General features: G+C 36.2%; 1 protein-coding gene across 1 annotated transcript in view; it reads right to left on the reverse strand.

The window, feature by feature from the left end:
* The window catches only part of LOC149801682 (protein disulfide-isomerase A3-like), a 28418-nt gene extending 18315 nt beyond the window's left edge, over nt 1-10103 (reverse strand). Inside the window, exons 1-3 of the mRNA XM_089956831.1 lie at nt 9944-10103; nt 4630-4723; nt 56-143 (exon numbers count right to left, since the gene is read on the reverse strand). Coding sequence (XP_089812957.1) covers nt 56-143; nt 4630-4723; nt 9944-10103 — 342 coding nt within the window. The remainder of the gene's footprint in view (nt 1-55; nt 144-4629; nt 4724-9943) is intronic.
* Nucleotides 10104-26795: the final 16692 nt, after the last annotated feature.

Here is a 26795-nt window from a genome sequence, read left to right on the forward strand (position 1 = left end):
GAAAGTGTCAAAGAGGTCCAATATTTTTTTTTATATTTAGGAAAATAGTATTTACCTTGATGAGAGGAATTGGCGGGTCATTGTCTTTCAGTATTCTTGCGGCTGCTTCGTACGTTGGATCTAGTTCTTTACATTCCTCAGACCTATAGTAGAGACAAGGTTGAGATTAGAAACTGTATGTTGCATATGTCCTTAGTAAGAGTTGCCCATGCCAGTATATATCAAAGGAACAGCAGTGGTTTTCTCCATGCTAAATGGTGTATCATGCCATTAACTAGACGACCAGTAAAGTACTTAAATCGTAAATGGAGTCAAGATTGCAAAGTACTTTCTTTTGTTCTTATATAAGCTATATGTGGCTAAATGCGTCCACAGTTTAATATTCCTTGCAATGAATTAACAATCGGGACACGATTCAAACGGAGCAAGTTCGTCATCTTGTATTTTGTCGTAGGAGCAGAAAGGTTGCTATGAAACGTTCTCTCTTATTCGTCGTGATTAAATAAAAGGGAACGATAATTCTAAGTCCCTTTGCAAATATAATATTAGACCCATCGGGTAACAAAAGATCCTATAACACAATTGCAGTCAATCCGATTAATCTGCAACAATATACGCCCAACGCATCAATGTTTAAAGAAAAACGACATTTTACTTTGCAATTATTAGACAAATATATCTTGAAACATTTATATGATGGGCCTTGCCCCCCCCCCCCAAACTACAATACGCATAAATTGGATCATTCACAAAAATTACAAATTGAAAATATTGCAGCTTACCATGCACGAAAAGGGCCGAGAGTAAAACAATCAGTTCAGATTAGGAGCGAATTTGACTACTCTGAGTCCTAAGCGATAGTCCCACCTATTCAGCGTTAAACACAGTGTCATTTTTAAACAGGTGCTGGGAAGATTACTCATTATATTTTAATTTAGTTCTGTGTTTTTCGGAGCAATAACGGTATAGATCTGCTCCTTGTTAATAACAAAACCATTTAATTTGGGAATTTAATCTGTGCAATGGGATATATTAATGTGTGTGTGTGTGTGTGTGAGAGAGAGAGAGAGAGAGAGAGAGAGATAGAGCGCGAACCAATGGATATCTCCACATTCAGATCATACTCTTTTGGTGCATTAGATGAAAAGATATAAGCTTCATTTCGGGTGGGTCTCTGTTACGTTTGTGTGGGCAGCAATGATGAGGAAACGTGACGAAAATATTACATGAATATTCATGATATATTTGTGCGTGTCTAAATTCGTTCGCTTGGGCTAGCGTTCGGTTAAATATCACCAAAATATAAACAAGATGCTTTAAATTAGTGAGGATCTATGTTCGACGGATTATCAGCCGAGGAAAAAGGCTTCACTGGCGAAACACATATATATCGACGATTGTACCGAGGACAGTGACTCGTAAATCAAACCTTAAATTGGATAAAGGTAATAATTGTTTAAATAATATTGGAAATATGGATTTATCATAAATCTTTAGGAAATACGATTAATATATCAATTATGTTTAACGTTTTAATTACACTTATATGTGCAATATCTATATATGTGTTCTTCATGCTAGTCGTGTATTGAAATGGCTGACAAATAGTAATATGTAGTACTGAGTGTTATATAAAACCCAGAGATACACACTACTCTCAGAAGCCAAATATTTCAAAACACATTGTGCATACTTATACTTGGCGTGTTTATACATTTGTGACAGTTTCTATACACGTAAATGATACCAAACGTAACAGCGCATCGTCGGCCTCTGATTAGTCCAAATATTCGCCATTACTAAGTTGTAAAGTGTCATGTAAGTAATATATAAGCTGGGCCTATATCTAGACAATACATTGGAAAAACCTTAAGTCTGATCAGCATTAATAGACGGGTCCCGCTATAACTATATTTTACAAGCATTTCGACATTATCTTCGTTAGCAAAAAAATAAAAGGCACAACATTCTTTAGCCTTAGAGGAAGCGCACAGACATATAGAGAGTGAGAACAACACATGGACATATCTTAATTTACAATCGAACTGCATTCCCGTATGCGTAGATTTAAACTATATTTGGGTAGTCGCGTGCATCATCTTTGTGGTCAGTACTGTCGTGTGAATGTCTGAAAATAATTCATGAAAATGCATGGTACATTTGTGCCTGTTTATGAGTTTGTTTGATTTGTTTACCGTCTGGTCAAATATTGACGCAGTATTAATACCTTTAAAAATTATAACCTTTTCTCAAAGGATAATCAGCGGAAATCATAATAATAAAACTTCATTGGCAAAGCAAACTTATATGAAATAAAACCTAATAAAAGGCAAAATGGATTGATGATGGAAATATGGATTTTCATAAATGTTTAGAAAAATACAATTAATTTACAAATTATCTTTAACTTATTTTAAATTGCACTTAGATGTTTGATATCATTATTAGTTTCAGAAGTAAGATTTTATTGAGCAAATGTTGCTTTTATATTTGAATAAGCAAGGAATACTAGGTAAAGAATATATTCCATTACCGAAACTTTTCAGTTCAATCATAATTAACAGCACCATGTAACATTTATCGATTAAGACAGCTGATCAAAGTATTTTTAGTTCACCTTTTCCTGCAGCTGGGATATTGTACTGTGCCAAATTCTAATCAATGTACCATTTTGTCATTTCATGTTTGACTTGTGTAAATACTAAATTAAATGCCAATTTATTTTCAATACTTCCTTTTGATATTTACCGCTAAAATAACCTTACGACTAGTAGGACACAGAAACCAGCATTATCTTTAAAGGTTCAAAACTTTAAAAGATACATCGCATTTTTCCCTTTAAAAGGAAAATATTTTAGACACGATTATTGATTACGCAGGTTAATCAAGCCATCTTTATAATAGATATGTGAACTTATTACGGCGCGAAGAATTCAACTAGAGCCCAGTCATGTGTCTGACCCTTGGATGCAATATCACTTTTGGAATGCGGTAATTCATCACCAGCAAATATTAGCGAAATAAAATTTGCTTAATAAACTATACGTTTCAAGCTTGTATGGGCGTGGTTCCAAGTTTGTGTGAGCTTCTATTCACTTAAATGTTACCTAACTAGTGTCATATCATTGCGATGACACCTTCTGATTGGTCCACAAATTCCTCCCTACTGAGTTGTAACGTCTTGTAAAAGCTGGGCATAAGACTAGACAACAAACTTAAAAGGCTTAAATCTAACTTACGATAACACGAAGGGTCACGCAATCAATACGCTTTTTCAATCAAGAGTCTTTCGACACTCTCCTGTTAAAAAACAAACACAAATTTATTTATTCTTAAGAGAAGAAGTAGTAGGACTGTGATATGGACTTTTGTTTAACGTAGTTTTAACAATTTCTGAGTCATATCGCAACGATGTCTGCAGTGTGGCAGTTTATAATGATGTCTAGCACTGGGGCATCATGCCGCAGACATGTAGCACGATGTCCCACCCAGTCACATTATCCTGACACTAGGCCGACCAGTCCTAACACTAACCTCTTAATGATGAGCCCCAAGCGATGCAGATGTTAGTACCATTTTTATAAGTCTTTGGTATGGGATCGAACCCACGACCTCCCGCGTCCGAGGCAGACGCTCTAGCCACTAGGCCATATATATATATATATATATATATATATATATATATATATATATATATATATATATATATATATATATATATATATATATATATATATATATATATATATATATATAGCGAGAGAGAGAGAGAGAGAGTGAGCGAGAAAGAGAGACGGAGACAGAGAGGTCAAAATTGAAGATTCAGTTAGATATTTTCGTGTTCCGTCATAGTGGTTAGTATTTACGTGTGTAAAATCCTAAATTAATTCATAAATATTCTTGATACATTTATCAATGCGAATATGTTTCTTTAGCTTTGGTTACCTATGGTAAAATAGCACCTCATTTTCAATATGGGGTCTTTAATGAATGAAAATCTATTTTCGAAGGATTTTCAGTCCGGGAATAATAAGAAAAAATACATTGGCTAATGAGCCATAAATCGATAATTGTATCCAGGTTAATTAGTCTTATATGAAATCTACCACTGAATTGAAGGCAAAAGCAGTTGAAATAATTTTGGAAATATGGATGTTTCATAAATGATTAGCAAATACAATTAAATTACACACTGCCTTTCACTTCTTTTCAATTGAACTTAGATGTTTTACATTGCTAGTTTAAAATCTACAATAACCCAGCAACTAGTAGGAGCCAGAAATCAGTATTCATTTAAAAAGGCTCAAAACGTAGCATTACGTTTAAGCTTCCCTTTAAAAGGAAAATATATTGAAAACTAGATAATGTCCCGTCTTCAAATTGATATATGTCTTATGGATGCTAATTTTCTTTTCATTGTTCTTAAACAGCCATCTTCACTATCCATATATGTGCTCCTCGTGCTAATCGTGTATTGAAATGGCGGAAAATAGTACTAAGAAATATTTAGTCTTAAATAACTCCTACGTGACTATCCATAAAGGAAATGACAAATGTTTTACTTAACAATACAGTTTTGGTGTGACAAAAGAAACCCAGGCTATTTTTACAAGAAGTATGAGAGCTTACCAAGGTGAGAAGAATTCAACCAGAGCCAAGTCATGTGTCATAATCTTGGATGCAAAGTCATTGTTGGAATACTGTAAAACATCACCAGCAAATACTAGCGAAATAAAACTTGTTAAACAAAGTAAAAGTGTCATGCTTGTACGTGCGTGTTCCAAGTTTGTGACAGCTTCTCGTCTTATATGCTACCTAAGGATGACAATATCAAAGCGTTGTCGGTTTCTGATTGGTCCAATCATTCTTCCTTACTGAGCTGTACAATCTGGCATAAGTTCTTTATAATCTGGGCCTAAGGCTAGACAAATAAATATATCTGCTTAAGTCTGACCTGCTACGAACAGGTCACACAGAAAATACGTTTTCGACTCACGGATGCAAAAATATAAGTTTCATTTGATTGGTCGTTTGTTACGTCCTAATCGGCAGTAATGACGAGTGAAAGGTGCGAAAATAATTCGTGACCATTCATGATACATTTGTGCCTTTGTATAGTTTTCTTGGCTTGGGTTACTGTCCGGTCAAATATCTAAACATTATCAATATGGTGTCTTCAAATAGTGATCTTGGCAAAGCAAACAGATATTGGCGACTGTACCCATGTTAATGCTTCTTATATGAAAACTATGTCTTAATTAAAGACATGCATAGTTTCAATAATGTTAGAAGTATGGAATTATCATAAATGTTTAGCAATAACATTAATTTACAGACAACCTTAAATTGCAGTTAAATCCCATTTATGTGTTAGACTTTGTTAGTTTAAGAAGTAAATTTAATCTTCAGAAAACGTTGCCTTTAAATTTGAATCAAAAATGATTATTATGCAAAGAATATATTCGCTTACAGAGATATTTAAGTCCAATCCCAAACAACAGCACCATATAAAATGCACGGATTTCATCAGTATGTCAAATGGTCAAAGTATTTTATTTTTTTCTTGCAGCTAGTGGTCTATATTGTATCAACGTTTGATTTGTGCAACTATTACATTAAATGCATATTTCTAATCAGTATAGCCTTTGTCATTGAACATTTCAATAACCCTACAAATAGTACTAGACAAAACTCAGTATTATTTTTACAAGGCTCAAAACTTTTAATTAATTTTCATTATTCCATTAAAAAGAAAAATATATTAAAATTGAAGACATTCCCGTCTTCAAATTGATATGAATCTTATGGAAGCGAGTTTTCATTTATTTTTGCTTAAACAGTCATGTTCAATATCTACATATGTGCTCTTCATGGTAGTCGTGTATTGAAATGTCGGCAAAATGTAACATGAAACCATGAGTCTTATATAAGTATTTGTTCCTAGTCGTTACACAGAAACTTCTGAAATAGTTTTGAACAGTGAATATATTGATCAATATATTGACATAAATCATAATGACCGTTTGCTATATTGATTCATAAAGATAAAATGGCATCATTACAATAGGTAGGTGACCAGTGTTGAATTGTTTATGAGTGATAAAGCGTATTTATTGCGTGACCCGTCGTGTTGCGGCGGGTCAGAGGTAAACATTTGCACATGTTCTTCTAGGCCCAGCTGAAGTAGTACTTATACAAAACTCTACCAATCCAGTGGGGTTGCATTATTGAGCCAATCGGAAGCAGACAACACCTTGATTTCTTCCTCTTTAGCTTGTTAAGTCTTAAGGGGGCAGGGGCCAGTTTCTATGTACAAATTCAATGCCTCAATTAGAGACCTAATATATAAAATCATAAAAAATCAAATATACAAGTGACATCATTGACTTTATGAGAAGAAATGCCCAGACGACACGATTCAATAATGTGAAATTACAAGGCACAGATTCCATGGTGTGTGGACAATATTGTGTGTATTTTCTTCATCAACGCAGTCTTTGATATTCTTTAGAACATTTAGTGACATAATTTGATCGTCACTCCTCCAGAAACGATGACAAAGTAGATAGATGGTTTTGTGACCATTATGGTTATATTTTGTCTTTAGGTAGGAAACGTAGTGCACATCAATGGCACACTGACTTTCCGTTTCTGGACGTCTAGCTTTACTTCACAACGTTGTCAACCTTGTCAAAAAGAGATTTATATATGAAATATATTTGTTTGTTTTCTTGTTAATTCTTAAATATTGTTTGCATTTGGACATGTGGTTGCAATGCAATAATTGCTGCACGGGGTGGATATCAGCAAGTGACTGAATCGTAGGAGTGCCGCTTGTGATCAGAATGGCCTCAGTTTTATCATCATTGCTTTAAACATGAGTGAGAATAGTCGCACCACACACTGATGCCTCTTAGTTGGATTGAAATGCCCCAGCTGCATGGATCATACTTAGAGTACCACGATCAGAGCACACCTCCCCGCTGCTCTGTACCCTACACTGGCTATCCATTCGATCCAGAATCAAACACAAAATTTGTTCTCTGTGCTACATTTCACTGTTGAACTCTAGTCCAACATACCTATCCGATCTCACCCACGTGTACATACCAGCAAGATACTTACTCTTCTCTTCTGACAATCGTATACTCATTATTCCCACTATGAAAACAAAGTCATATGGACAGCGTTCTTTTGCATACCAAGGCCCAGCAACGTGGAATGAATTGCCCACTGAACTTAGACACAAAGACACAGTGATCACATTCAAGAGGGCTCTCAAAATTCACTTATTTCGACAGCAAGAACAAACTTAAAGACCTAATAATGTTTCCTAGCATGTTTTTTATTTTTTGATGTTTTTCTAATTTCATGGTGTTTGTTTTTGTAATAATCTTATTATATGTTTTTTTTATCTTAAAGGTGTTGTCTAATGTTGTAAAGCGCTTAGCGCTTCTAAAGATTAGGCGCTATACAAAGTCCTCATTATTATTATTATTATTATTATTATTATTATTATTACATGCTCTAAGAGAGCGAAAATCACTATAATTTAACTGATGATGATGGTGATGAAGTCTGACTATCATGCAGTATTTAGTAACCGAACAGAGCGGCCGTGGGTTTAGCCGCTCTCAAGAAGTGGCTGACCCAATTCCTCGATACTAGTTTGCTAATCTGATGCGCGTGACCCACTGCCAAATCCAAAATCCAACCACAACAACAACAAAACATATACAGGAATCCGCAGCCCGCCAAGGAGCCCGCCAAGCAGTTTCGACCTGCATAAGTGGTCCAACAGCCCGCTATCCAGCCCGCCAAGCTGTTTCGACATGCAGAAGAGGACTAGCAGCCCGCCAAGCGGAAACCTTCATTACGTTACACACCATAATTTCACCACAGTTAGTCAGGAAATTTAAGGTAAATCAATTATTGGTATTAAGCCTTCGGGTATACATCTATTTGTGCTATTTGAAAATCACTATTCTTTCTATCTCTTGCTCTTAATCTTTTAACAAATACGTTATTGCAATTGTTTATAATTGTCAACTTGTAGGAAATACACAGATAGTACAGACCCACCATATTACAGTCACACTCTCGATAGTTACTAGATCTCAGATTAAGATGAACATAAATAGATACACAATAAGGAAAGCCAAAAACTTGCTAAAGAAAATTATCAAGCTCAACAACTCCAATGTAAGCAGTCCAGACATTTCAGGCAAAATTGGCGAAAATAAAGCAAGCAATGGCACCAGTACCACTCCAAATACCAGACAAGACTGCCCTCTTAATTTCCATACGATCCTTGGTCATTTTACTTCCAGTCTTATTGCATGTCTAGTTGTAGAGCGCCCATTGGATGTTGGGAGTCGCATCTGGGGTCAACAAACATCTAGAACGGGACGGAATTAACGAACTGTCCCAAATTTCCCAAATATCCCAGGGTTGCCGGACCTTTCTAATTTTTTGCTGGATTTCATTACAACAGACAGAACCCTGACCGCCCGTCTTACGCAATTGACCCACACACACTCTTACCCGCTACTCCACAACTGACTCACACTTATCAAAATCCGCGCAGTTATCCTCACCCACTAACTTGACTCCAAGTTATATTAAATATAGGAAATATTAAAGATCAAGAAAGGCAAAACACTCATAAATGGAATACCTAAGGCCAACAAAACAACAGTAGAAACAAGCAAGCCAGCAACAATAATCATAAAACCAACGAAAACTACAATCAAGCCACAAAGAAAGAATCGATATCGACCCAGGCAACAAGAGGAAATAAAAACGTAAATGAAGGGACAACCCATCATACCAAACCGAATATCCAGATAGAAGGGGAGACAAAAACACAACATAGAATTAACCGTATTCATCAACAACAACAGCTCCAAACAACTGAACATAAGCACATCTAGTATGTTGCAAGTCCTAACAAAATCCCACGATGGAGTCTTTGAAATTATTTGACCTAAAACCAACTACATCATAGTCAGATGCAGCACATCAAAACAATTTGTCAATTATGTGGAACTAAACCAAAAAGGACCGACTAAAGTGAATGTCACAAGACACAAAGCACTCACCAAAAGAACCCCAAATACCATACCACAGGCCTGCACAAAGACTGAGAAAAAGAAGGATAAACCCAATGCCACTCCAAAAAGCAGCAGTCCACAAAAATCAAAGACTGGTTATAAATCAAATACGACTTACAAAAAAGGTTATCAAACTACATCAAACATTCAACCTTTTCAAGTAACAACGACATTGCATTGGAATTAACAAACCGGGAGCCGACATAACAGGTCCCTCCAGTTTTGATCAAGCAAAGGACACCCGACCAACATTATCTTACTCGATTTTATTTCAACTACACCACTCCTAGTCTATATTGATGGGCACCCGCTACTGCCATATAACTTCAACCCACGATTCTGTAGCCACTGCAAATCATGGGGACATCAAGCCAACAGCTGCAAAAACAAAAAAGGATGTGACACTTGCGGCGGAAATCATAGCAGCAAATGCACATACACTGGTCAAACATGTGCTAACTGCAACGGCCCACATCACCCGATCTCCAAAGATTGCCCCGCACACCAAAATGAAGAGACCATTATAAGACTCATGATTGAAAATAATTTGGCAAAAGCAAATGCGAAAACCGTTCTGCTATCGAATCTCCCAAAGCAGGAAAAGAAGTTCAAACCACACAACCTGCTATATAGTTCTGGTGCGTTGTAGCCGATGTGGGTTAACTCAGGTTTGTTTAGGGCGTTTTTGGCTGCTTGATCTGCAATTTTGTTCCTTGGGTTGTTAATGTGAGATGGGACCCCCAAGAATTGTAACGTTTGACCTTGACTTTTCATGTTGTTAATTATCAAGTAGGTTTCTCTAAGAAAGTTGTCACGTCCCTTAGAGTTACCTGTTTCAAGTGTTCGGAGTACTATAAGTGTTTCCCTTACTATTAGTATTTTCTGGGTTTCCTGTTTGTGTGCTATATTTACTGCTTCGAGTATGGCCCAGAAGTCTGCTGTGTATACTGAACATTTGTCTGGGAGTCGGTATCCTATTTCATTCTTCATTTCCGGTATGGTTAGTTCTGCAGCAGTTTTGTCTGGGTTATTTGATTTAGACCCGTCTGTGTATATTTTGACAGTCTGTGTATGAGTTGTCCAATATATCGAGGATGTTTTATCGTATTTCTAATGGAAATTCTTCTTTGCATCCGAATGATGTTGCTATAGTGTTGACCGTTGGTTTGTCCCTTGACCACGGGGCCAGGTCCGGATATCGTATTGGTTCTGCGTACGGATAATCGAGTTGTAGTTCTTTGCATAATGTATGGATACTATTTCCAGATGGCCGGAGCGGGACGAGTCTCCGGCTAGTGGGATATTGTATTTGTCGATGATGTTTCTTGTTGGATGGCTTCAATTATGTATCGACATGCTGGCGGAGTATTTAAGTATAAATTCTTCTCTCCCTAGTCTTAGTGGTGTTTCACCTGTAAGGATTTGTAGTTCTTCTTTTGATGTGTTTTTGAGTCTAGCTGTGCATTTTTGTAATGCTTTTGATTGGATTCTATCAGGGCGTTTTAGTAATGTTGGTGTAGCCGATGCGTAGATTTGGCATCCATAGTCCATTTTAGATCTAATTAGGGTTCTGTACAGCGTCACCAACGTGCCTTGGTCTACACCAAATTGTGAGCCGTTCATTTTTTCAAAAGATTTAGGTCTCCACAGAATTTCCGTATTAGGTCTGTTATGTGATGGTTCCATGTAAGCTGTTGATCATAATACATGCCTGAAACGTTTGCGAATCTTTCAAATTTCATTTGTTAGCCTTGGATATATAGGTTGGGTGGTTCTATTTTATAGCCCTTATGGGTGGGGGATAGAATTCCAGTTGTTTTCTCTTTGATAGATTAAACACCCATTTATCGGCTCCTTATGCCGATCTTGTGTAGGTTATCTTGTAGTAATGTTAGTAGTTGTTGGCTGTGTGGGTTGCCTGCTTTCCATAGACCATTGTCGTCAGCAAATTGTGATAGGTCTATTTTTCTGAGATTGGTGGAACATTCTAGATGGTTTATCATAATGTTGAATAGGGTCGGACTCATTACACTTCATTGTGGGGTGCCGTTCTCTAGCACGTGTTCTTCTGAGTACTGAGCTCCTATTCTGGTTATGATGTGTCTATCTTTTAAAAATGTTTGTATCCATTTATGCATGTTGCCACTGATTCAATAACGGTTCAATTTGATAATGAGACCATCAGTCCAGACTGAGTCAAAGGCTTTCTCAAGGTCTAAGTCTATATCGTTTTTCCTTTTAGAATTAAAGGCTAGTTTGATACTAGACTCAATCCTTATTAGTTGATCTAAAGTGAATATTTTATTCTGGAAGCCACTTTGGTTTTCTGAGAAGATTATTACTTTCAAGGTGATGTTTGAGTCTGTTGTTGATCATCGTTTCCATCAACTTGCATGTTGTATATGTAAGGAATATCGGTCTGTAGAATGATATTTCAGTGGGATCCTTGTCTGCCTTGGGGATAGGGATGACTATAGCCTGTTTCCAGTTTAGGGGGATTCGTCCAGTCTGCCATGATTGATTTATGAAGTTTAGTATGACTTGTTCCATATTTGCTGGTGTTTTCTTATATATCTCGTATCCGAGGTTGTCTTCCCCCGGGGAGTGGATTTTTTTAATATATATCTAATTGCTGTTTTCCATTCGTCCAAGCTGTATGGGTTATTTAATCGATGTTCATTGGATCCAATTCGGTAAAGAGGTGCGAATTTTTACACTCTGTTGTTTTTCTATGTTCTTGGAATTTAGCTGAGTGGTTATTGTTTTTACTCATTCCAGCGAAGTGTATTGCTAGCTTTTTAGCTTTGTCTTTTTCAGTTATTGCACCTTTAATGTTTGGAATGCTGTTACTATTTGCGCCTCGCATTGCTTTTAGTTTCTTCCAAACTTGTTTCGAATTACTTTGATTAATTTCAACGGTAGAGCAATATTTTTGCCAAGATATGTCCTTTTGCTCTTTTAATGATGTTCTTTACTTGTTTAGCTATTGTTTTATAATCAGATGAAAGACCGGTATGGCGAAATTTGTTAAGGGCTTTCTTTTATTCCTTGATTTTGTTTGTGCAGTCGTCGTTCCACCAAGATACTGGTTGTTTATTGATAGCAGCATTTTTGGTACCAGTGGTGGGTATACTTTGAGTTCCGGCTGTGTTCATTTTTTCAAGGATATTTTTAATATATACATCGATGTGGTTGTCCCGTATGCTGGCTATAGTCACTCCGGTAAGTAAAGAGTTAAATGAGTGCCAATTGGCTTTATCTAGTCTCCATTGGGAGACTTTAGATGACGTAGTAACATGGGTAACACAATTTATAGTGATAATAATGGGAAACTGGTCGCTGCCCAACGTGGTATCTCCATATACTTCCCATTTAGACACAGATGCTAGTTTGGTTGTGCAGATTGTTAAATCAATTGCAGATATTGAACCGTCTTCTGGTGAAATTCTGGTTTTTGTACGATCCTTAAATATAACCAGATTTATGTTGGTGGTCCATTCTTCGACCAGTTTGCCTCTTTTGTTTAAGTGCTTTCCTCTCCATCTTTTTATATGGGCGTTAAAATCGCCGCATATCATATACTCTTTTGTTGTGCTGATGAGTTGAGCATAATTGAGAGGGGAGACGCTAAATGGTTTGCCGGGTCGTAAATATTAAAACTTTCAAAGATGGATTGCCCGGTATGGACGAGTATTGATTGATACTCAAGGGTAGTATGTTTATTCCGGTCATTAGTGGTTATGGGGTGTTGCTGAAATGATGTATTCGGGAGTAAATCGCTGACACAGATGGTTACCCACTTTTTTTATTTTCTTTCATTGCGAAGTTACTGGCTGAATATCCCGGGATATTTGGTATGTTTTTAGTTTGTTGATGGATAAGTGTTTCTTGAATTAGTATCAGATCTGATTTAATTTTGGTTTTTGTATTTTGATCATTAATACTGTTTTATTGGTGTTTAATCCCCGACTATTCCTTTGCCAGATTACTATATTTTTTTCTAGTTGTATCCATTTATGTTGTTAGGTTTTATTGATGTAGATTCTTATAATTTCAAATCAGTGTTTGGTTTGGAGGTGTTTTTCCAATAAGTCCGATAGTAACATAAAGAATGGAATACAAGGTATGTGGTGGTTTCGAAAGACATTGGAGATCCCCACCATGAGGTCTTTAAATAGTGAATAATTATATCTTGGGTGAATTCATCATGTTGTGGCGTGCTTTTGTTCCTGCATTGCTTTTTTTCCCCGCTACTTGCATTGCCTGGTGGAAGTGGATTTGTGATCTCCGATTTGGATTGATTTCGAGCTTCTTATCTAATTTTATTATTAGTGATGTTATCTGGAGCCACTTGTTTTGGTTTAGTTTCTACATGTTTTTGGTTTGTGTTTGAGGGCAGACGGGTGGTTTTAGTTCTCAGCTGGTTTATCGTGTGTGTAAGGGCATGGGTATGGATAGGTTTAGAATTTTCCTCCATTATAGCAAAATGCCTCAGTTCCCTTGATGATGAAGACGTTAGGCATGAGGCATGTTTTCAACATATGCCCAAAAATTGACGAACAAAGAATAAAATTGATTGATTAATGCTCTTTAATCAATTAATTCGCCATATACCTACCCCGAACACCTCCACCAATTTAACCCAAACCGCAACCAGACGATTGATGCCATGTTGATTTTCCTTAAGGAAATTGAAACAATCATTAAGTTATAAGCCTAATTACATACCTCCACACACCTAGACTGACCGAAATTATAATGAGTGCATAAGGAATAGAAATTGAATAATATTAATAATAAAATTAATTTAAAAAAAGTATACATTATGTACCACGCACGGCCGCCGGGCTGTACGCTACCACTCTTAGTGCGGGTGGGTGAGTAAGTGTGGACAGGATTAGCATACGGTTTACTACCCAATCGGGGTCAGTACCTTCAGTGCGCGGGCCAATGCTACACCTGCACCTATCACCTACCTCAGGGCATGAGCTGTCCAGATGTTTGGGCCATCGGACGGTGTAATGGGTGGCTTATTATTATGACTTAACTTACTACTAACAACTTTTGCTATATTTCTATTCTACTACTATTTCACTGCTTTTACTTAAAGCATGATGAATCACAATAACAAGTAGTGATTACAAATAGCCTACAACATTAAAGATATAAGGTGGCTTAAATCCCAGCCATCAGGACCCGCTGCAGAAGGCGGCAACAAAAGGATTATAAATTTTTGGAAAATTAAAAATAATACCCCCAACTTATACCTATAAGGTGGCTAAAATCTCAAGCCATCATGACCAGTTACACAATGTGGCACCAAAATATATATAATTAAGAACTAGGACCCAAAATAGTGAACTATAAGGTGACTAAAACCCAGTCATCAGGCCCCTTCCCCCGAACATGATGGAAATAATAATTATTTTCTTAGATATCCCAAATCAAAATAACGCAACGCAGTCTGACTCTCAATTGATAACTCATCCTTCTATGAAGATGTGATCAAGACTAGCCAAGCTGACAGAAGCTCACGTGAATTTACATCGTGTCATGCAAAATCTGATACCGAAGCCTGAAGAGATAGAGAATTTCATAATGTTAAAGGTGAATGAAAACCTGATACAAGAGCTCTTCAGAGAGGAAATCAAGAAAGAAATGGAAGAATGGACGGAGTAGTACAGACTTCAGAAGCAGAGAGAACAACAGCAACAGCAGTAGGAATCAGACAGTGGTTTTGTCGACTGCCGTGTAGACACAAAACAGATCTCCTTCTCTTTCAGAAGAAGCAGACCCTATTTTGTTGTAAAGCTTGTCAACATACGAGTACGCAATCTTAACCAATAAAAGATTCACATATCTCCTCCTCCACAAAAGCAGCCCTTTTCAGGGCTTCCTAATACACTAGAAAAGAGATACCAATTCAATAGCCAATGGCATATTAGTAAATTAAAACATAGAACATATGAACATTGTATACAATTAAAATATGTTAATAAAATATATTATGTTGGGAATCCTTTTTAGAAAAGATATAGAGAACTATTAAGTAGATAGGTGTAATGGAAGAAGGAGAAAATGGAAACAAGTTTTAAAACACAAATGCACAAGTTAATTTGACAAAGGAAAACATATTATCAACTCGTTAGGTATGCCTTACACAAACACGATGAAATCGCCTTGACTTTCTCGCAAGAGGCTGTACCTGTCGATTGCCACGCTTTATAACACCACATGATCTTTTTAGGTGGACGATCTATCAAATGATGTTTATGTTCGATCAGTCGTTTGATAACGGTTTTGCCTTAACCACTAGGCTCAGCCATTAACATATTAAAGCGATGGCGAAAATACAAGGCCTCCCATATGGTACGATCTAAGTGTTCGCCGATGACTTTGAAAGTGTATGAATATGGAACAGAAATAGTAGAGGTAGCCATAGTGCAAGGAAGATCACCTTTGACACGAAAACAGACAAGACAAGAGTTTTGTTTTGTTTTTTTTCTTTTCAGGACATGTTAATTTTAAAATGGAACATCACGAAAGACAAAAATGCATAAAAGTCAAAGGGTTAAATACAGTAATACAAAACACATCAAACACGATCAAAGTGGAATATCAACTAGTAACTGTACAACACGTGTTTGGTAACCATGATGTCATAGGGACAGTGTGTAATGTTCTTAGAGTCTCTATATCGGGGACAGTCACATAGGTGTCCTCCAGGAATGGTCTTTCGGGAATGTCCATGACACTCATGTCCTGAAGGGATTGGTTGTCCTCGGTGACGGGTTCTTCTAAGACAGGTTTAAAAGTGAATGTGTTCCCTGGACGCATGAATTGAGGATCACAATGTTTTGACATAATTGGCATTCATACTCATCTGTCCAGTGAGGGTGTAAGTCACAAGCTACACACACATCGTCATACACATATTCATTGCCTAAATGTAGACGAATCTTTTTTCCCATACAGTTGGTATACCAGGTCCAGAGCTTTGAAAAATTCCACACTGATTCATGTTCCCGTCAAGGCCCTTTCTTCTTTGGTGTGCTGACAAGGCTCGTCTTGGTTGCGCGTTTAGGCAAAAGTATGGCACAAAGGAAACATCAGTTTTCCTTTGCAATGATGAGGTAAAACGGGATGGTACAAGTAGGTTGGAGGCAAAACGTTGCGTTTAATCAAGCCTGTGTATTGTCGAATGTTGGCCAGATCGATGTGTTCTGTCAGCAATTGTAGGTGCCCTGTAATATACCGATGATATCGTCAGATTTACAAGCGATGATAGTAATTTTTCCAGTTTTTAAAATATTACAATCATTTGACCAAGATTTTGTTTTTATGTTTTCATTACGTGCACCTATTTAATATTTTGTTATGAGACTTTGAAAAATAAAATACTGTTGGCTTGGTTAACCCTGAATCACATAGAGTGGACCAATAAATATAGTAAGAAAGTTTTATAATAATATGTAGATGACCTCAATACATTTTTAGTATGTTACAGAAAAGTTTCCAATTGTTTTATTGCTTTACGGTTGGGGTCATTTTGAGAGAAAATATAGACTATATACCTGAGGGTGGAGTATATGGTCATTTCAGGCCGAACCTGAGAAGTATGTCCTGTACATATTTGTATAAACTGTCTATATACACAACCGTTGGCTATATAGGTACTTTTAGATGAATATAGTACCTTACGTTTATAGATTTGGTACAGGTTGTAGTTAGTCCTAAAATGAAGGACCTCGACCTGATATTTATACAGGGTCGAGCACAGGCACTTTATTTATGTTAACTGGTAAGTGTACGCATTAGTTTCCCTTAAATTAAGTGCCTACGGGCTAAAGGTCTTACATTGCATGACCAGGGGTATGGTGTATGCATACAACAAAAGAAAAATACCGTAAATAAAATACTTTGCGTGCTGCAAGAGGTGAAAGCGAAACATACCAATTTTTAAGTGAGAACAATCGAATATCAGTAGACATACCAAAATATGCTTGCTTCTGAGCGCAAAGAATATATTTGTATGAATTTTTCAATTAGGCCCTAGCTACACACATTTTTTAAACCCATTCACTTAGTACAACATTTGACGAAAGGAGCCACATCACATTACATAAAGTTTCACTTACTATTTTCCCACAAAATAATTAATTTTGATCGACATAATTGTATTATAACAGCACAAAGAAATCATCCGCACACTAACTTGTTTACACTGATACAATACCATTGGCCATTTTGTTTTGGGAACGGTCAAAGTTGACAAATACTCGTACCTTTCGAACCTTAGTCAAAGGTATAACAAGGAACCAGTCTAACCACACACAACATCGAGTCTAAACTGAAAGTAGAATACATGATTTATTGTTCCAAGTTTCAAACTGAGAATTAAATCATGTAAAGCCCTCACATTACTCACTGCAGCAGTTAATCAAGGACACATTTATAAAAAGCTACGTCGTATCTATTTTCAGTGCCGACTATTTCAGTAACTAATGGGTGCAATTATATAGAAGTTGATTTTGATGACACATACATTCAAATGTCTTTTACTTACTTTATTTAAATCTTCATACACATTTATTCCTTCCTTGCACACGACCATACACATATATGCGACGGTATCAATGTTATAGTAGTCTGGCCTTTTTTGCCGAGGTCAACCTAAAGGTGTCATCCATAAGAAGCCTTTGTTGTGCACTGTGTAGTCACAGTGAAAGCAAAATGTAGCTGTTGAACAATATTCGTCCTAACCTGGTATGAAATGGTAAATTAAACGTTCTTTCTATTTTGACCCTGTTTAATACCATGCTACTATTGTGAAATTCCATAACAACCAATGAGTTTCCAGGACATTTTGATCATAATTTAAATACTGAGCAATATATACTATTGAAGAGACTATGGGTAACCTATATAAGCAATAAAGTTTAGAAGAACAATCAATCTTGAATAAAAGGTGAATAAATACGCCTACAAGGCTACATACCAACATTCAAATAGCTGATATGAGGGTGAACAGACCACCTTTTCAAAAAGTCCATTCGCTAAAATAAAGATTCCAACAAAAATGAAAATGCAAGATATATAACGCCAAAAGAAAGACTTCTAACCGACAGAGGTCTCTCTAAATTGGTTATTTTACCTTTCATGCTTGTGCGTTTGCGTCTCGTTTACCTAACCGAACGTTCACTCTTGGACGTCACCTTCCTTGCTGCTATATGTATCGATTTATTAAATCATTATTATATCAATAATGATCCTAACTAACGAAACTCATACAGCTAAACAAAAAAGCATCAAAGAAAGAATTTCACAAGTTTGTTTGAAATGGTGTACAGTGCAATTAAGATTGTGACAGGAAAGGTCTGGTGCGAGACGGTGTCATCGCAGTATTCTAAGAAGTTTTTGTCACTTGGTATTTTGTTTTCCTTGAGGATATATTTTGCAACACTAAACTTTGCATCAGCCGCATGTGGTTTCCATAGAACAAACAGCAAAACACACGCACTAAGTTACTGAAAATAAGCTCATGTAAAAGTCTTATTCCAACCCATTTATATATGTCTTTTCAAAGTAAATTAGATACCAAACATTTACTCAAGGAGGAGGGTAGAGAAGAACAACAATGATGGACTGCTTTGAGTTTTCATTCAAAACAGGATCATTTATTTTTGTACTCATGTACGTTTTACCTTCCCAACTAAAATTAGAGACAAGTGCGTTTCCAAACAAATCAGACAGCCTATGGTCTAAATCGCTCACTGTTATGGATCACTGCCAACTCACCTCTGTCTGAGTCGGCTCATAGTCTCAGACTCGGAAAATATGGGTATGCAAGATAGCATGCTGTTAGCTTATCATGCGTAAGTGGTTCTTTTTTGGGATTTCCCAGGTTTTTCCTCCACCATTTATACTGACCACCAAGTATAGCAATAATTGTGCTGAAAAATTGAATTAAACACCGTAACAACAGTAAAACAACAAATGATATTATTCTTTCAAGTTATTTCCAAGTCAGTATTTTTTCTCCAAAAGAATCACAAGTTTCCCAATCAAAATTAAATGGATAATCCCAACCACTTACTGAGCAGAACATTCGATTAGGTAGAAGTAAATTAGTACAATGTCAGCAAAATGTTCGGTTTAGACCAACCAGTGGTGTTTAATATGATTTGAATATGGGTACTAGTTGGATATAGATGATGTTAACAGCTGATGCATAATAGTGTCCAGAATGATTCCTCTCAGTATTGCATTGGTAGAGTAAATGGTTATAACACTTCATACATAGAACACAGTCTGATTACGGGAAAATATGGGGTCAAATGTCAAAGTTCCAAAAATGATATTGCTCTCTTAATACCACACAATGTAAAATAGTCCACAATTGTTTGTTTCTTTGTTGCAAACTCAAGTTGGCAATGGATGCACCGATAACACAATACACCACAACGTCAGACAAAGACAATTGGCTAAGAAGTCACTAGCAATTTACCGCTAGGGCTTTTAAGCAAGACCACGTAATGAGCGTTGAGACTGATGATAAGATGGGCTCTACTTTGTTAAAACATGTGAGTACAAAAAGCCATACATACACAAACATATACAAACACTTTGTTATGGGATAGTTTTTCGTTAAGAGAAGAAAACAAACACAAACGCATACTAACGTACACGCACATACAAACAAAAGACACACAAACAAAATACACACACAAACGAACGTGTGTATACAAAAACACATACATACTCTCAGCAGAGACACATTTCCGTTAAGGGAAAAGATGCTTGTTAACGGAAAGAAGCAAACTCCGAAACGTACACACCCAAACAAAATACACACAAACATAGGTGTATTCATATACGTATGAGGACCGTCACATAGGACCATAAGAAAGAATGAAAGTATATGATATAGATTTGAATTTAAGCTTAACTGCAACACAGGCAATATCTGTATTACTTTATTGTTGCCGTATACTTCTTTAAACATTATGCGTACTACTGCCATCATCATGAGGACGTCCTTGTGAGAACTAATTACACACAATCAAAGACAACCATCAACTTGAGAACCCGAATGTGTTTTTCTTATTGCGCCTGTCATGCAAAAATATGATATTTATTTAAAAGCTTAGGAACTAATGTATTCTGCAATTAAACTATAGACATAAATATACATGTAAATATATAAGTTTAAATCTTATTAAAATATAAGTTTAAAATATTTGGCCAAAAACAAAACCTCAGGCACTGTTTGCAACTTTGTGGCCTATTTTATTGATACAATACAACATTACCATCAAGTTGGGAAAGGTGAAATAGCATTATAGCAAACATATGCATCATGTCTAGATAGTGCAAAATAAAATCTTAAGAATATCAAACATATCTAAATTGTCGATTTCTCTATTAAAATAAAAAATGAGACTTCTAGAAATGTACGTTGACAGCAAAATAACGCATGTCAATAAGTCAGTTTGCCCAATGCAAATTCACTGAAACTGATGTTGGCGTGTGTGTGTGTGTGTGTGTGTGTGTGTGTGTTTGCCCAATGCAAATTCACTGAAACTGATGTTGGCTTGTGTGTGTGTGTGTGTGTGTGTGTGTGTGTGTGTGTGTGTGTGTGTGTGTGTGTAACTGATACGATACAATATAAATATATAGTACCTGTTGTCAAAACTTGCTTCATATATTCATGCTATGTCACGGATTACAAAATGTAAATTATACATTTTAACAGGGATAGACTGGTTATAGAAACTGTGGGCCATTATGTAAAAGAAGATTGCCATATAGGTAATCATACACAAAGGTGATGATATATGTACTTTTGTGGAGATAGCAAAGTATGAAAATTGAAATCGTAAAGAATTACTAACTGTACACGACATCTCAAGTCCTAATAACAATAATACGAGGGTTTATTATATTCTGCATCAAACTGATGACTTGTGCCAGTAACTGATGGCATTCTTTGCAACTATAATAATTATACGAGTTAGGTGTTAGGGTGAGCATAAAATAAGATTCAGTTATTTTTTATTCCTACTTTCTGACCACCTGACATCATCAATATTCCATTGTTTACATGTAATACATTGCATTGAAACAGTTTCAGATCACATATCGTAATAAGTTCATGATCTCTCCTCCAAGAATATGAAACTAACACGACCAAAGCAACAGTATTCTGTCCATATTAGACATCAGATGAGCACCATTTGTGTTTAGAACAGACTAGACATTATACGTTTTTTCCGTGACGACCCGACGACAATGTAACTTTCTATTATGGGTAACAAAACGATTTTCAAGATGCCTACCATGGTGTCCATATTTAACATCAGATCGGCTACATTTTAACTTAGGACCGAGACATTTGAAAACGTCTGTTGGTGTGAACCTCATATTGGTACGACTATCCACTCAGAAGTAGCGAGAACAATATTGTCAAGATGGATGCTGTGTTGGCCATGTTCAGTGTTTCAAGGGCATGATTTTCATTTAAAACCAATTAGATTACGTGTGGTAAGCTTTCATGGCAATCCTCAAGGTCGAGTCGTACCAGCAGACGATGCTTCTTAACAATGTGTTATCTTCATAGTTTTGTATGATAAATCCAATGAGCATAATGCACTTAAAGTGATCGTGCATATGAATATCTGAACATTTTCGCTGCATTTTATTATAAAATACATACGCGGAAACAATGCATTACCAGAGAAGAATTTGGCAAGTGCCAGAGATTGAGGGTTGAAAAAACCTCGGTGTCCAACTGGGGGTTCACCAGAAATGTGAGGGTCAAACAAGTACTGAAAAATTATATCAGCTTGAAATAGGATGTTGCAACTTGCACAACATTCGCAATCTCTCTTTCTCTCTTTCCAAAAAAAAATACAAATAAACTAACACACACAATTATCACACAAATGCATTGTCCATTCAAAGAATTTTGTTCTTAGTTCAATGTTCTTTTAGTTTAAAGTCGTACTTTTAACAGTCTCCTTATAGTCTCTTTGTATCAATATTATAGACCAGCAAATAACATAGAAGCCAATACAAAAAGACAATCAAACATTTTCCACCAAATGGCAGTTAATTTATTGCCTGTCTTAATATGTGTACTATCGTCGGTTTCGTTGTACTTCGTCCTAAAACACATTTATCCAAAATCAAAGAGGCTAATCAGTAATCGTCTCTTTATTAAGTTACACCTGAACTGTTAGACCTTTTCGGTATTGCAGAAAAGTTATAAACCAACAACATCTGCAACGGATCTCTTGACTTTGTAATAAAATAAAAAGGCATTTGTCTCTGCAAGTTTACCAATTCCTTTGTTGTGAATGTCTTGGGTGATAATGTATTCTCCAGATATCTTGTGGCAAACAAGGGCAGATTGTTTTTTAATTCTTAAGCCCTGTTATGAAAGGATATTTCACTTTTGGAGTCTTAATAATCACGCAATCAGAAGTCACACCGGTAATCCTTATGGATGGACTGTATTCCAGTCAAGGGAATTATTTTCTATATTTTCCATTAAAGTTAGAGCAACACTCCGTTTCAATCTTAAGATCACATGTTAGTGCAACAATCACTGAGGATAAACATCTGAACGACATCTTGCTGAACTCAATCTAAATAGCATGGGAGATATTTGGAAGCTACTCTGTCATAGCATTGCTTATGGTAATCTGGTTCCGCGTATCGTGTGCTCCATATAGTGGAGAGCAACACAGGGTACATACGAAACAGCCAACCAGATATACATATAATGCTTCATACACGATGCCATCCCTCATCCAAAGCATTGGATATTAAATGAATCCTTATCGCATTAGCAAATCCTTTGCATTAAAAAAAAATGCGCAGCATCAAAACGTGTCCGCCAGTTTTCTCCAGTGTAAATCCCTGACGCACAATTGTGAACAATTGAAAACATTAATGTACTGAATGTCTGCTGTCTGTGACCAGAGAGTCTCTGTTTGTGACCGGAGTGTATGTGTCTGGAGTGACCAGAGTGCCTCTGCCTGTGTCTGGAGAGACCAGATTGTATGTGTCTGAAGTGACCGGATTGTCTAATGTTCGGAGTGTTCCGATTTATTCCGAGTGTCCGGAGTCTATAGCAGCCATGAAGCTGGACAGTAGCAGCCGTTGAGCTGAAACAGTGTACGTAGTGTATCTCCAAACATGTAATTTGTTAGCCGTGGGCTAATTTTGGGGTTCGTAAAACTCAGTGTATCTTACGGGACTGTACAGATAAGTTGTATATCTGTCCCTCTGTTTTATCACCATAATTTCGCTACCTGAGTGAATGCATTTTACTACATGAGTAAAATTTTACATCCCTTACAACCTGAGTAAACTGTACCCATTGTTTCTTTGTAAAGTCTTTGTGAACCATTCATCCCTTGTCTTTGTATTTGCTATAGACACCATATGTGTCCAAGTCCCAAAAATGATAATTGAATCATCTTGTACAATTTTCTCTGTATGCAAATTGACCTCTTCTTTCCCAACAATTAAAAGTATGTTCATGTACACTTCATATAGTTAAGTGGCATGTGGTTTCCAACTTTGCTCAGGCTAGTTGTTAGTCTGAATGACATTTCTGTCAGCTGGTACAAAATGTGTCACTGGTTCAGAAACTTGCACAAGGAAGCACATGGCATTACATGGTACTGTATTCATAATAAACTATGGGTAGTCCCATTTCCCGATTTGAACTGGTCTTCAGAACATTAGACTGGCTTTAACTGGAACGACTAGACTCGAGCATTGGCGTATTTAAATAGGATGTAAAGAACACTGCAAAGCTGCGTAGGTTTGAGTCTCGGATTCGGCCAATATGGGTATGTGAGAAAGCTTGCCAGTAGCTTCTCGAGGGTCGGTGGTTCGTTCCGGGGATTTCCCGGGTTCGTACGCCACCATTAACTTGCCGCCATGTATAGCCTATCGTGTGCTGGAAAATGGCGTTAAACTCTGCAACAACAACAACAACAACACAACAAAGATGTTTTGGTCCTGAGACAGGGGTTATCATAATTAAAACTAGACATAATTGTTGACACAATGGTAACAACTGATAATGGAACGTAGCATTGTCTTTGTACAGGAGTTTGATCACTATTGTCAACTAACTTAAAAATACAGATTTCAAATGACATAAACATCTGTACCATAACGTGGCATATTTTATTTTATCATGAGGTGCAAAAAGAAATGGTCTTTGTCTTGGTTAGTCATCTTCTAAAGCACATATATATAATCAAATTAAAACATATAGTACTAGTACATACTGTTTTAGCGCAATTTACATATCATGCACATGACTTTAATGTAGAACATCAAGTCGATATTCAAAATCCTTCTCAATGTCGGCTGCTAATTTTTTACTTTCCAAAATAATAATTATTTGTCACATTATTTTCCATTATTTTGGAGAAATACATATATTTACGTTTTAAAAAAATTACACGATGAACGAGGACACTATTTGAATTACATAATCCATATACATGTCGATTTGGAGTATAACACAAAGCCGAGACTATCTATTCCAAAAGTACCAATTTATAGGGCAGCAAATATGTATGATCTGTTTGCATTTTGCAGATAAAGGCATGAGTTTTTTGTGCTTTAATATAGCTTTTTATTTCGAATTTGTAATATACTTTAATCTGGCTCCATTGATACATTGCCATAATAGGTTTCTTCTTATTTGCCTCTTCACATGCTGCTTTTCCTGGTACTGAATCAGTTCTTCGAAATTGTCCAAGTTGTATTTCCACAGCTACCTTCTCCTCCATGGACCATGGTAATCGAACCATTTTCTTCCTTTTTGCTCTCACACTTGACTTGGAGTTTTTACTTAAAAAATATATTCTCTTTTACTTTCAGATCTTACATTCCTCAAACATTGATACCATTGGAAACAGGAATTCTTCAAATGTTCACCATATAAGGGCTGTTCCATTAAAACATACACAGAACCCAGAGAAGGCACTTTTAAAGTGGTTACTCACCCAAAGGTACAATTTAAATTTTCTTCTCATTTTAATATGAACTCTGTCAAATGAAAGTGTTATGGCATATATTTTTATAACACTGGGTTCCATGTTTATATTTATATTTATATTCAACAACCCTAAGCAATGTAAAGAAACCAATACATTAACATTAGGGTCTTAATTTCACACTGACAAGCATATTATTGTAACACACCATTAACTAAATATGATTATATATATTGGAAAAAATTGTTTTGACATAAGATGAACTCAGTTTAATATTGTGGGAGATAGTAATGACCAATTTTTAAAAAATAATATTGACAGTACAGATGTTGACATTGACAGTGATTTCTTTATTTTCATGTAGAAAGCTTGTAGCTTGCAATAAATATATTTCTGATGGTTCTATAACGTTCTGAATAAAATTATTTTGACACAACAAAAGGTCAAGGCATTCTAGTATTATACATTTGAATAACATGTTATGATCATGTAATTTCAACCTACAGATGTATTACTAAGTGGATATCCTTAATCCAAAAGCTCCTCTTCCGATACAGATTATCACGGGTTCTTGCAATCAGTTCTTTGTGGTAACCATCAAGAAATGCATTCACAGCCTAAGTGGTTTTTCTAATCACATCTTGTTGTTTGTTTAAAGCATTGTACATCAATTTATTTCATGTGCTAAACTCCAGAGTCAAGACGTTTAATATATTATGTTCACAAAATTCTGCTGTTATGTAAATTTAATTTGCATTCATTTTTAAATTTGTATATTTCATTACACTTTATTGTAATATACCATCGTATGTTGGACTTGACCTTGTCGAAAATTGAGTTTATCATCTGTTTGACCTGAACTGACATTGTTTAATTTTATTGGAAGACAAATAATACATAGTTAAATACTCTGTGCGTGTAAATGCTTTATATCAGGATCATTATTAACAGAATAAGCTTCATTAGGAGCTGTTGTAACAGATTTTCTTAGGTGTTTCGTTGTTACTGTAAATACCTTTATAATACATTTCACAGCTGTGTCAGTGTCCTTTAAATATGTTTTATGGTCCCCGATTGGCTAGTGTCTAAAGCACTCACAGTTCCGGGTCACTGCCGTCTCACCTCTGTCTACGTGGGTTTGAGTCTCAGGCTGTGCTAACGTAGGTACTTCAGATAGCTTGCCAACAGCTTATCGTGGGTCGATGCTTCTTCTTAAGATTTCCCAGGGTACTTCTTCTACCAGTTACACAGGCCGTCAGGTATAGCCTATCTTGTGCTCCAAATGGCATTTAATCCTTCAAAACCAACATTTGTTATGTATGAAAATAATACGATCTTAAATCTGACGATGAAAGCAATGTTTCTTTAAAAGTCAATTTCCAATAATCTTTCAACAGAATCTTGAAATGTAATATAATCTCACTTATATAATTTAGTTCCTTTGAAGATAATCAAGGTAATGGTAAGAATAATAATACATTGAAATCAAAATCTTCTCCAGTAACTTTCGCTTGTATCGTTACTTACATTTTAACTGTCAGTCACAGTATTTTTGCATCCTATGTGTATGACTCATAGTTAAATTTAAGTAATGAGGTCATGTGCATCAAGCTCATTCATTGGTGGAACGAGATACAAGCAATATGTCACAGAA

This window comes from Sinohyriopsis cumingii, chromosome 4, assembly GCF_028554795.1.
Source record: "Sinohyriopsis cumingii isolate HCF-2022 chromosome 4, ASM2855479v2, whole genome shotgun sequence".
NCBI lineage: Eukaryota > Metazoa > Mollusca > Bivalvia > Unionida > Unionidae > Sinohyriopsis > Sinohyriopsis cumingii.